Source organism: Amblyomma maculatum, chromosome 1 (assembly GCF_055883805.1).
Source record: "Amblyomma maculatum isolate TAMU_Amacu chromosome 1, ASM5588380v1, whole genome shotgun sequence".
Lineage (NCBI taxonomy): Eukaryota > Metazoa > Arthropoda > Arachnida > Ixodida > Ixodidae > Amblyomma > Amblyomma maculatum.
In genome coordinates this window covers 477,924,826-477,937,507 of record NC_139344.1, presented here as the reverse complement: position 1 = coordinate 477,937,507, position 12,682 = coordinate 477,924,826, and the positions used below count along the sequence as shown (strand labels likewise).

General features: G+C 43.1%; 1 protein-coding gene across 3 annotated transcripts in view; it reads right to left on the bottom strand.

Annotated features, from left to right (window-relative positions):
* Window positions 1–380: 380 nt before the first annotated feature.
* Window positions 381–12,682, bottom strand: part of LOC146210046 (complement factor B-like) — a 455,586-nt gene continuing 443,284 nt past the window's right edge. For all 3 annotated transcript variants that reach the window (XM_084606869.1, XM_084606879.1, XM_084606887.1), the window contains 2 exons: window positions 1,760–1,833; window positions 381–600 (listed from right to left, as the gene is read on the bottom strand). In XM_084606869.1, coding sequence (XP_084462995.1) covers window positions 457–600; window positions 1,760–1,833 — 218 coding nt within the window. In that variant the 3' untranslated portion in view covers window positions 381–456. The remainder of the gene's footprint in view (window positions 601–1,759; window positions 1,834–12,682) is intronic.

Genomic DNA, 12,682 nt, shown 5'->3' with positions numbered 1-12,682 from the left:
CGCATGTCAAAAAACCTCCGGAGTTGCCCTTTAAGAGTATGACGCGAGAGCGTAAGTTACCAGTGTTCTTCTTCTCCTCCTCCTTCTCGGCTCTTCAAGTTCAGCGCAGGGAGCACGCGATGGCTCGAAACCTGCCGCAGTATTGAAAATAAAACAAATTTGTTTAAAAGAATTCCGTAATGAACGCTCGGATTCGGGAAGGAGCACGTATAGAACTATAAAACTCATCTACATTATAACGTTTGGCCTCTTGGAGTAAAACCAGCAAACACCGATCAGTCCCGCCGAACGCTGACACTAGCCGGTCCAATTCAGATAGCTGTTCATTGCCCATGACATTGTTTCGGAGTGGTGAAAGGGATAAATAAACTTACTCGCCTTTAGGGAACAGGTTTATTTTCTGCCAGAGAAAGGCAACCGTTCAATTAGCCTTACGACAAGCAATGCAAGTGTCGCCTACTGGCTGGTAGCCCTATTGGCTGCAGGAGCAGAGTTGCTGTCCAGGTGATGATTGATCCAGTTCAAGTAGTGGGAGACCTCGGTGAAGAAAGAGTACTTCTGCTTGTCACAGAATTGGCTGCCCCAACTTAGGATTCCAACCTATGAAACAAGAGTTTCTTTTTACAACAACGGGAGAAAATAACGCTATTGCTATTTGTAAAGCAGAAACACCGAAGGGAATGTGATTTTTCCAAGATACATGCTAAAGTGCTAGCACTTCGTAGAAAAAGACATTCACATTGATTCCTCTGTTTCTAGATTTTTTTCTGCAACCATTTTCGTAAGCTTTATTCTTCACACTTACTCCTTCTTCCTAAGCATTCCTGAAGATCTGATTGGGCGCACTGACCATTTTCTTCAGGCGAGCATGCTGTGTTGTGTATCATGCAGTTTTGATAGTTTATTTCATAGTAATATGAAAGCAGGCGCCCCATGATTGCGTCGTTTATTTTCACTATCTTTGTGCTGACTGCCATAGTTAGCTCTTGGAGAATCGGAATGCCCTAACAAGAGTATATTCTCTTTAATGGATTATCTACAGCTCCGTAGACAAAACGGATGTAAAGTGTGATGACGGTGTCATGATACTGAGTCTAAACCAGTCCCAGATGCTCTCGTTCTTCCGAAAGCGCACAATATTGCAGCATAAAGCACTATAATCACGAAGCTTAGCAACCAAGGCATCAATTTCAAGTTGGACTGCACTAAAATAAACAAGATCGGCTTCATGGATCGCCTAAGGTGTCAGGGCGACACCCAAGGACATGGACCCTTACAGTATAACATTTAAAACGAGGAGACCGTACATTAATAGCGCCTTCTATCACCTGTTCAAAAATGAAATGAACTATGTGGCTATTTTCGTGTTGGATTCCTCCAAGGGGGTAAGAAATAAAACAGAGAACATGTTGAAGAGGTGATAATACGCCATACTGGGCACGCCGCCAATCAAGACTTACTTCTGTGCTTCTTAAGGGCCGGCGACACTAAGACCCTCTGTGGCATGCGGCATATGCGCGCAAAGCAGCGAGGGCTTTGCAAGGACCAGATTGCATGTGGCGCGTCTTTTCCCACACCGTAACTTAAATTTCCTGCTGGGACCTTCATAGCAATCGGGCATTTTTGAAGATTGACGGGATGCTCATACGGGTGCAGTGCATTATCACGTTGTTTTCACTGCAAATAATTAACACATTTGCGTGCCCGCACTAATAAAGTTCGCAATTCTGTGGATGGGGTGGCAGGTCTGCTGACATACCTGAGTCCAAATGTTTTCATCTCCTTCAAGTCCTGCCATAAGTGGACCCCCACTGTCTCCATTGCAGGTGTCCCCTGAAAATAACCGAGTCAGCATTTGCATGAGGCTGAAATGCGCCATGTTTCTTTTGTTTCTTGACGATTTTTTGTCCTGGATAACTGACAGTGGGCTGAACCTAATATTAGGTGGCGACATCAATATAGATTCTTTAACTTCATCTCATGAACAGCGTGAATTAAATATGGTTTTGGATTGTAACGGTTTTCGAAACGTCATCTTGGAGCCAACAAGAATGCATACAGGCTCATCTATCGATGTTTTTATCACCAATGTTCAGTGTACATTCACACAATCTGGTGTAATCTGTGCTCAACTGAGTGATCACTTACCAATTTTTCTCTTTGCTGATCGTGCAAACAAGCGTCAACGAAGGAAGCAAATAGTTCAAACATACCAAACGATAAACCCAGATACCTTAGAACTATTCAGAGCCAAACTTAAGGAAGTGTCCTGGAAGTGCGTGTACGAAATTAATGATCCAGATCTAGCGTATGATACTTTCATAAAGATAATTACAAGCATATATTTAGAGTGCTTTCCTGAAAGAACTTGCAAAAAGTCAAGGAAAGCTCGTAAACCGTGGATCAACAGAGACTGCCTCGAAATGATAACAAAGAAAAACAAACTCTACAGCCGTTTCCTTTCTTCAAGAGCTCCCGATGACCTTAAAGCTTTTAAAAATTTCAGAAACCAGGTAACATCATTTCTTCGCCAAGCAAAGAAAGATTACATGAATAAGCTATTCAACTCCAATACAGTAAGACGAAGCGATCTTGTTTGGAAGGAAATTAACAATATCTTAAATCCTCAAAGTGACCCCCAAACTTGTACATCGATCAAAATAGGCGACTGCGCGTTATCCGGAAGGCAGCTGGCCAATCGCTTCAACAATCACTTTATTTCAGTTGTGAGGAGTGCTCATGATCAACGCTCTGCAGAATATCTAAAATTTCGTACCACTGAAAGTGCGTTTCTGTCGCCGACAGATAAGCATGAGATTCAAAGTCACTTCGCAACCCTCCGTAATAGCAGGTCTCGTGATATAAATGGCTTCCAGGTGCAACCCTTTAAATATGTCATTGATATTATCAGCCAAGTTTTAGAGTACATATTCAATATCTGCCTAGAAAACGGAGTATTTCCAAAGCGGATGCAAATAGCTAGGGTTTCTGTTATCTATAAAAGCGGTGACAGAAACGACCTCTCTAACTATCGTCCAATATCGATACTTCCTGTCTTCTCAAAATGTCTAGAAAAGGTGATGTTTAAACGTATTGCTAGCTTTAGTAAAAAACACAACGTAATAACTACATGTCAGCATGGTTTCAGAGAAGGCAGGTCGACAGAGAGCGCCCTTCTTGTGCAGAAAGAATTAATACTGGAATCATTTGAAAAGAGGGAGCTTGTTCAGGGCATATTCGTTGATTTTTCAAAAGCATTCGACCGGATCAACTATGAGACTTTAATAGCCAAGCTAGACATATACGGTTTTCGGGGCGTCTTTCTTCAGTTAATCCGATCTTACTTAACCTTCCGTTGTCAGCAGGTCAAGATTGACAATCAGCTTTCCGATATACAGGTTCTACGAGCTGGTGTTCCTCAAGGCAGCATATTGGGTCCACTGCTATTTAATCTTTACATAAATGATGTTACTAGTCTAGATAACAAATGCACATTTTTAATGTATGCTGACGACACCCGCCTATCTTTTAAATCAACTAATGTATATGATCTCTTTGGGCAGGCGAATCAGTGTTTGCTTTCCCTCCATGGATGGACAGCCATTAACTCCTTTGAAATTAATACCAAAAAAACCAAAGCAATGCTTTTCCGTCCCAAAAATAGGATCATTGATTTCCTGGGATTATCGCTGTGGCTAGGTTCGGTAAAAATTGAGCTCGTCCCGGAATTTAAAAGCCTTGGAGTGTATTTTAATGAACATTTATCATGGAATAAACATGTAGATACTACGATTATCAAAATAGCTAAGGTAGTGGGTATTCTTTCCAGGCTTCGGTATTGCTTACCGCAATCTGTAAAAAAAATTATCTTTCAGTCCCTATTTTCTTCTGTTATAGGATACTGCTTTTTGGTTTGGGGGACCACCACCTTTTCGAATGTTAGTAAGCTTCATAGATTACAAAAACGAGCCCTTAGAATCATCGTCAACGTTTCTCGAGACGCACCAACAGAAGCGATTTTTTGTAAATTGAATATAATTCCTATCCCGCAGCAATATGAACAAACTTTATTAAGGCGCTACAGGACTACAGCCATAAACACAGCTATCTTCTTCAAGGAACTCTACAGACTTGAACGCAAGTCTCACAATTACAGCACTCGTACAAAAAATCATTTCGTCATTCCAGAAACCCGAACAAATTACGGACGGCAGAGCATTAGTTACACCTTGCCTCTTCTTTTAAACACAATTCAATAGTTACAGTGTGCAGATAACGCTATTATTTTTATTACCTCACTGAAAGTGTGCATTTCTGTAAATATGTTTTCCACACTGCGTGTATGTTTTTTCTTCCTTGCCGCAATCGTATGTCACCTCTTCTACAGTATTTAGTTAAACATTATATGAAAGTGCCATTTCGCCCTGTTGATTCTGTTAAAATTATATTTCATTGCATAGTCAGCTCATACGCCGAAGTTACCACGTTTTTGTAAGGGGCGCAGCCCCTCGTCAAGCCGTTAATAGGCTTTTTGGCTGCGCCCCTAGCATCCTTGTGATGTTGAAATAAAGATGTTGACTTGACTTGAGTCCTCACATTATATATATATATATATATATATATATATATATATATATATATATATATATGTGTATATATATATATATATATATATATATATATATATATATATATATCAAGGAAAATGAGGGTGCTCGTTATAATACATGAAGGAAAGAAGCCAACAGTCGGCGAGGCCAAGGAAAGCGTTGGGGATGGTATCTTTATGTCATTTTTTTTAATGTTTACTGCGATAACCACAGAAATTAGTAATGTAATCTGTTTAGGGGAAATATAATTAGACACAAAGTAGAAGAAAAAACAACGTGCCGATGGTGGGATCCGAACCCACGACCTCCGAATAACGCGTCCGGTGCTCTACCAACTGAGCTACATCGGCCGCTGTCCCCCCTGCTACTTTCTTGGGTATTTATGTTGTCTGTATACGAACCTTGAGAGTGTTCACCAGCGCCACCCTCAGCCATAGCGGCGGACGTGGGACGTCCTTTGTTACCGCCAGCGTCACGTAGAACGTGATCAAGAGCGAGGGCGAAAGCTGTGCTAGAACCCTCTTACGCTACCCATGGCTTCAAGACTGCCAGAACCGAGACCCCTGTAAGCTACAAGCAGATCAATCAAGGAAAATGAGAGTGCTCGTTATAATACATGAAGGAAAGAAGCCAACAGTCGGCGAGGCCAAGGAAAGCGTTGGGGATGGTATCTTTATGTCATTTTTTTTTAATGTTTACTTCGATAACCACAGAAATTAGTAATGTAATCTGTTTAGGGGAAATATAATTAGACACAAAGTAGAAGAAAAAACAACGTGCCGATGGTGGGATCCGAACCCACGACCTCCGAATAACGCGTCCGGTGCTCTACCAACTGAGCTACATCGGCCGCTGTCCCCCCTGCTACTTTCTTGGGTATTTATGTTGTCTGTATACGAACCTTGAGAGTGTTCACCAGCGCCACCCTCAGCCATAGCGGCGGACGTGGGACGTCCTTTGTTACCGCCAGCGTCACGTAGAACGTGATCAAGAGCGAGGGCGAAAGCTGTGCTAGAACCCTCTTACGCTACCCATGGCTTCAAGACTGCCAGAACCGAGACCCCCGTAAGCTACAAGCAGATAAATGAAGGGGAAATGAGGGCGCTCGTTATAGTAAATGAAGGAAAGAAGCCAACAGTCGGCGAGGCCAAGGGAAGCATTGGGGATTGCACTTTACGTTTTTTTTTAAATTATTACTGAGATAATCACAGAAATTATTAATGTAAACTGCTCAGGGGAAATATAGTTAAAAACAAAGTAGAAGAAAAAACAACGTGCCGATGGTGGGAACCGAACCCACGACCTCCGAATATCGCGTCCGGTGCTCTTCCAACTGAGGTACATCGGCCGCTGTCCCCCCTGCTACTTTCTTGGGTATTAATGTTGTCTGTATACGAACCTTGAGAGTGCTCACCAGCGCCACCCTCAACCATAGCGGCGGACGTGGACCGCCCTGTGTTACCGCCAGCGTCACGTAGAACGTGATCAAGAGCGAGGGTGAAAGCTGTGCTAGAACCCTCTTACGCTACCTATGGCTTCAAGACTGCCAGAACGAGCTGGGACTGTTTTGGAAAGGAGATTCGAAATTGTTTCGGGGAAACCACGGCAAAACGGAAATGCGCTGAGCAGACTTTATTCCAGCGAGCCCAAGGGCCTGGTGAAACATTAACTATGTACATAGAAGAGGTCCTAAAACTCTGCAAGGCGGTGAATCCGAGCATGTCTGACGAAGACAGAGTTGGCCACCTCTTAAAGGGAAACTAAAGACATCCAAAGATGCTATGAAAATCTAATAAACTACATTTGGTGACACTGTCGCCGCATATCCGGCAGCAAAAAATCGAATAATTGCTGAGATATTGCGATAAGAAGTTGAGGTTTTCTTTTGTTCCCGCCGGTCGAATTCAAACTGTGCGCTCCGACTACGTAGTCGGAGTTGAGTGACGCACACTATGACGTAAGCGGAGACTCCGTGATAGCTAGCGAGCCGGCGCGGCCCGCGTCATCGCATCCCTCAAGGGCCAACATGGCAACAGCGTACTCGCAATGACGGCCACATCCGAAATAAATTAAACAATGAAGAGAGTAATTTACCGAGCGATGGGCCCATAAAGGAAGAAAAAAAACATAGAGCGCTTGTAATGCACAATACTTTACATGTTTCTCAAGCTTTTGCGCTCCTTCTTGAACTGTGTATAAACAATCCGAGCGCTCGGTCATCGCAACGCTGCCCGACATGTTTACATACAAATCAGATTTAGTTACCAGCAAAATACTGTCCTCGCTGCTGCGTTTGCCAGTTTTGAAGCTTCGTCGCACTTTTTTCCTTCAAGGTTCGTGCTGCAGCTCCGTGTTCAGCGAAAATTGCGTCCACGGTAGCAGAGCATGACCGAAGTGCCGGCGCCACTAAATTTGCCAGCGCTGTGAAATTCCACATGTTAAAATGGATCCAGTGCACAATGTAGCGCGCATAGGTATCCAGAACATTATTTGCAAGTCGTGAGAGCAGGCAGCATGCGCCGTTGGTCAAGAAGTTGTAATTTTTAGACTGGCAGCAGAAACATTTGATTGTAAATGGGGCCATGAAGTAAACACCAGAAATATTTCCAGGGTTTCCTATGGCGCGGATGGCTTATAGACACTGTGATGTCGATGCACGATCTGTATGTGATGATTTTGTTGAACAAGTGTATAAACTAAAAGAAATTTTGAAGCAGCAAGACGCTGCGGAGGAGGTCTTGAGTCTGATGGGCGAACTTGTGGTAATGAAAGTCCATTAGACACGGTTGTCAGCCAAGGGGTAGGCCAACCACGATCTTTTACTGATGTGTTTGTACCAATTCATGCAATAAAGAAACAAAAAAAAGGCGCGGCGTAGCCGAGCTGTTAGCGCCGAACGTTACGGAACAAGCAGTGGCGAGTTCGAATCTTACCGCTAGTGGCGGTTTTCTTGTTTTTCTACAAATCGATCTTTTTTACCTTTTGTAATGTATTTCTGGTGCTTCTTTATCTTTAGTTTTTAGTTTTTACCCGAGGCCCTTTTTTTCGCCGGGCGACGAGCCCAATATATCGACGCTCTCCTTGGTATGAGCGGCAAGTATGCCCCTTTTGTTTACGACTCTGACGCAGTATGTGTGTCAGATCTGCCATGATTCAGTGAACAATTGAATGATAATGCGTTTTCCCTTCGGCACTTAGCATATGTATGCTTTTCGTGGCGTATGTAGCTGCAGTCGAGCGGTCAGGTCGCAGTCGAAGCGGCGACGGCGGCGATATGTTGGCGCAGAAGTGTGAACGAAGGAGCGTGTCGACGGCAGCGGATTTTGCTCGCTCGCGCCTCCGAATGCTCAAATGGGAACCATCAAGGCGCATCTGCTGCTCCAAGCTCGTAATTCAGGCGCTGCAGGTCCAAACAAACTATCCGAGTGCGCACGAAATGCCTGAGCCGAAACATAACCAAAACTGAAGTGGGCGCCTGTGGCTTGTATTTGCCTTGCAACGTTTACGTTGTCTTTTCGCCGTCGTTTACGTATGATAAAAGCGTGTTATTATATTCGAGACAAAACCTACGACCGCATTCAAACGGGCAGCGTAATTCGCATTTGTCAGCCTCCGTGATCCCTAGCGCGTCACGTGATTTGTAGTTGCGCGTTTCGGCTGTGGCAGCGACACCTGTATTTCTGTTCTTCCTCTTTACTACCTTATACCAGCTCTGTTTTCAGTAAGAGGGGATTTTTTGTAATCAGGAATTGGCATTCTATCGATGCAAGCCCACTTCAGTTTTCTCTATAGTGTCCCTTTAAAGGGCATCGCGGTGGACGGATATAACTTTTTAATGCATATAATACTTTTAATACTTATAATAAGTGTTATATATAATACAATACTTATATAATACATATATTACTTTTAACTTATAACAGTTGCTGGTCTTCACCTCCCCGTGGTAAGCTGCCTTTCTTCAAGTGCCCTTGGGAACGCCGACACTGCTATCCATCGACGAAAGCCCTGACTCTGCCCCAGCAGCCTGTGGAATACCAGTTCTGGTTCCACCGCCCCCCATCTTTGGAGCAACACCAGGGCTCTGGCAGCACAAGATAACCGCATCGACAGCGGCGACGCCATCTTTAAATTACCTGTTCTCAAGCGCGCATGCCAGTGGGCGTGGGAGAGCGGCAGGGATGCAGACGTTGCTTAAACCGTTCGTTTTCATTACCCAGGTTAGTCACTCTTATTCCCTTTATTGTAAACGCACAAGCAATAGGTGCTTGCTGCTAATCCCATGCCCACAAGTTTTGTTATCATTGGTTGCTGAATGTGTGGATGTAGCTATGTTACTTTTGAAGTCGGGAGACGTTGAACTCAACCCCGGCTCTCCAGTGAATGATGGTGACAACACGAACAGCGAAATCTTAGCAGCCATAAAATCCTTGGCTAGTACAATGGAATCACGGCACGCAGAAGTTATGTTGACTCCTAATGAGGTGAAAGCCAGTCAAAAAATTCTCGAGGAACGTGTTTCCGATATTACCGCGAGGCTAGCAGCAGTTGAGACCAGAGTGGATTCGCTGGAAGGGCTTCCCGATACTGCGGAACTTAACCGCGTGAGCACGGAAGCTGTTCAAGATCAGACTTCCACGATCCAGTCTCGTCTCGATGAATACGAATATGAAGATCGGTCACGCCGAGATAATTTAATTTTCTATGGATTTGAAGTGAACAGATGAGAATTGGGCCCTAACCGAACAAAAAATACGTTCATTCTTAACCGATATTCTCTCTTTGCCACTGAGTCATGAGGCAATATCACGCGCACATAGATTAGTGCCATTCGTAGAAGCCAAAACCCGTCCGATAATTGTTAAATTTCTTTCCCCTAAGACAAAGGACCACATCCTATCGCAGAAGTCGAAACTAAAACAGCCACATCTCTGTTCAAGAAGATTTCTGTAAAGCGACAAGACAATCGCGGAAAAAGCTTACATAATTTGTAAAAACCACCGGCTCGTTCTATAACTTACGTTATAACAAACTATACGCGAAAAAAAAATGCTACGTTTATTGTTCGCAAACTGATCGTGTGTGCGAAATCGAGTCCGCTTTGACAGCATCCACCCATAATGCAGCAGCTTCTTCCAACTCGCCTGTTGTTGGCCGTTGAGGTAGAGTCTTCACGTAAACTCAAATTCCTTTTCACAAATATAAGAAGCCTATTAAATAAACGCGATGCCTTATCGTCTCTGATAGATACGTCTGCTGCCGACGTGATTATTTTAATAGAAACTTGGTTGTCAAGCAGAATTGATACTTCTGAACTGTTTGATTGTGAGCGTCACTACACTGTTTATCGACAAGACCGTCCCGGGCGCTCGGGTGGTGGAATTTTGATAGCGCTTGCGGATGATTTATTTCCTTATGACGTCTTCATACCATCGGAGCTTGAATTTCTTTGTACATGTATCAAGATAAACCATAAAGAGACTGTTTCAAAATAACGGCTTGAGGGGCAAGTTGGTGCATCATCGTATTCAGATATGTGGCGCAAATAAACACAAACACAAACTTTCAGATGTATTGTGTCTGAACGTGATGCGTGGCAGCATCAGATCAGCCGGTATCTTCTTAAACATTTAAAAGGTTTGGAGGTTCATGATCCCTTTGCTACTAAGAATTCTTTTGAAGTGATCAATTTTTTAAAAGATCAAACCAATCTTGGGTACTTTTTTTTCTATTGATGTAGAGGATTTGTTCTATTCGGTGCCACATTTTGAATTGTTTGAATCGGTGCGGGAATGCATTGAAAGTAATGGGACTATAGACTTTCAGAACTCTGCTGGTGTCAATGTGGACAATTTTCTCGCCCTACTTGAGTTTTACCTTAAGTCCACTGTTGTATCGTTTGGGTCTGATTTGTATGTGCAGAGAAGGGGCATTTGTATAGGGTCATGTGTTGCCCCAGTTCTATGTAACATCTTTTTATCCTGTGTTGATAGAGCAATTTGTACAGCCCTTAATGGATCAGGTTTTAAAATATTTAGATATGTTGACGATTTCTTGGTCATTGTGGATAAGGGCGCTGCAGTGAGTCATAGTGTGGAAAGTGTGCTTTCTATTTTTAAGATACAAGGAAAAGGGCTTACGTTTACTCATGAGCTACCGGTGGACAACAAATTGCAGTTTCTTGATTTAAATATGAAAATTTGTAATGGGGAAGTGTGTTGGAAATATTTTCCCAGGGCTAAAAAAGAGCTACTTCCATATGGATCAGCCCATTCAAAGACTATAAAAAGAGGGATAGCTTCCCTTTGTTTGGAGTCGGCCTTGTTAAAATCATGTATACATATGGCAGAGGAAAGCTTTAATAATCAATTACAAAGACTTGATGCGGCTGGTTTCCCGGGTATGATTATATGTGGGGTGGCAGAGTCTTTGCTTCAAAAAATGAAAGGGAAAAAAAGATCGCCAGATAGGTTGAGGAATAAACGACCACAAGTGATCCCCTATATACATAGAGTTGCACACTGCCTGAAAAAGGTGGCTAGTAGGTTTGAGGTGCCAGTTGTGTTTTCTGCACCCAATAAACTGGGTGGGTTATGTGCAATAATAGGAAGAAAAAACAAAGGGCAATGCGATAAGAAGCATGTTAAGAGTTTTATTGGATGTCGGGTGGGGGTGATTTATGAGGTTCCTCTGACGTGCGGTAATCTATATATTGGGCAAACAGGCAGATGCATTAATGATAGAATGAGGGAACATGAGAAGTCCATAGTAAATGGCAAAGGGTCAAATTTAGCCTTGCACTGCCAAAAGTGCAAGTGTGAGCCGTTGTTCAGCAGGCTAAACATATTAGGCAAGAGTCGGGATAAGATGGCACGCGAAATTTTAGAGGCGTATTGGATACAGAAGAAAGATGAGAGATGCATTAGTGAAGCTTCGTTGAGTTTACGTAGAAAAGAATTTAATTTTATTGAGCAATCCTCCTGAGTTATGCAAAGAATGAGATTATTATCGGGCCTCTAGCTGTTAATCTTGGCCTAAAGTTGGTATTCTTGGACTCATCTTACGTTTTGGGGCCATGGGAGTTTACTGAATTTTTTCCCCTCAAGTACATGGGCCTCGTGGCTTCTTAGATATTGGCAAGATAAAGTTGCTCATTATATAGGGACTACTTAAGTTTATGGGGTGTAGATGGACATGTCCTACTGTATATGTGTGGTGGTGTTTTTAGTGAATGACTTGTGACTTTGTGGTGATATTTGCCTGTCCAGCGTGGTAGGAGCTGCTGGGCAAAGCAGAGGTGTGGATTTAAAAGACGGTATAGATTTTGTGACTGTCATGATTGGTTGATGTTTTCGGGCTGAGAGGAAGAAAGTGTCAATATTCCCTTGGGAAAGAAGAGGAAGAATAGAAGAAGAGGAAGAAGAGATTGGTCACCGCCATGTTTGGACAAGGTTAAGGTCTGCGAGGAAGTGAGTGCCATTTTCCCCCTGGGCAAAGAAGAGGAAAATGAGAAGAAGAGGAAGTTGAGACGTGCCTGAGTGTAGAAGAGGAAGTGTTTTCCGGTTCTTCTTACAGTTGGTAGTGTGCGCGTGTGCTGTGTATCTTCTCCTGTGTTTGTGTTTATTTGCGCCACATATCTGAATACAAAGAGACTGTTCTCTGCGTGTGTTACCGGACGCCGCAATCATCAAGCTATTTTTGTGATGACCTTAATGACTGCATTAACAAAATCATTGTGAGGTTTCCAAAAGCGCCAATTTTTCTTTTTGGCGACTTTATTTTCCCTGCCATATCATGGATGGAAGCCGGCCCTACGGTTATTTGCCCTTCATCAGAATCACTAGCCTTCATCGACTTATGCTTAACTTTCAACTTTTTGCAGCTTGCAAAAGAGCCAACTCGCGTTACAGCATCAACTGCAACATTTTAGACCTTGTTTTAACAACCTGCCCTGATTCTGTTTCATCTCTCGCATTTCTACCAGGACTAAGTGATCATTCAGTTATCACTTTCACTATACCGTTTTGCTCACCTCACCCTGTCATACATCATAAAATAATTCGGGATTACAA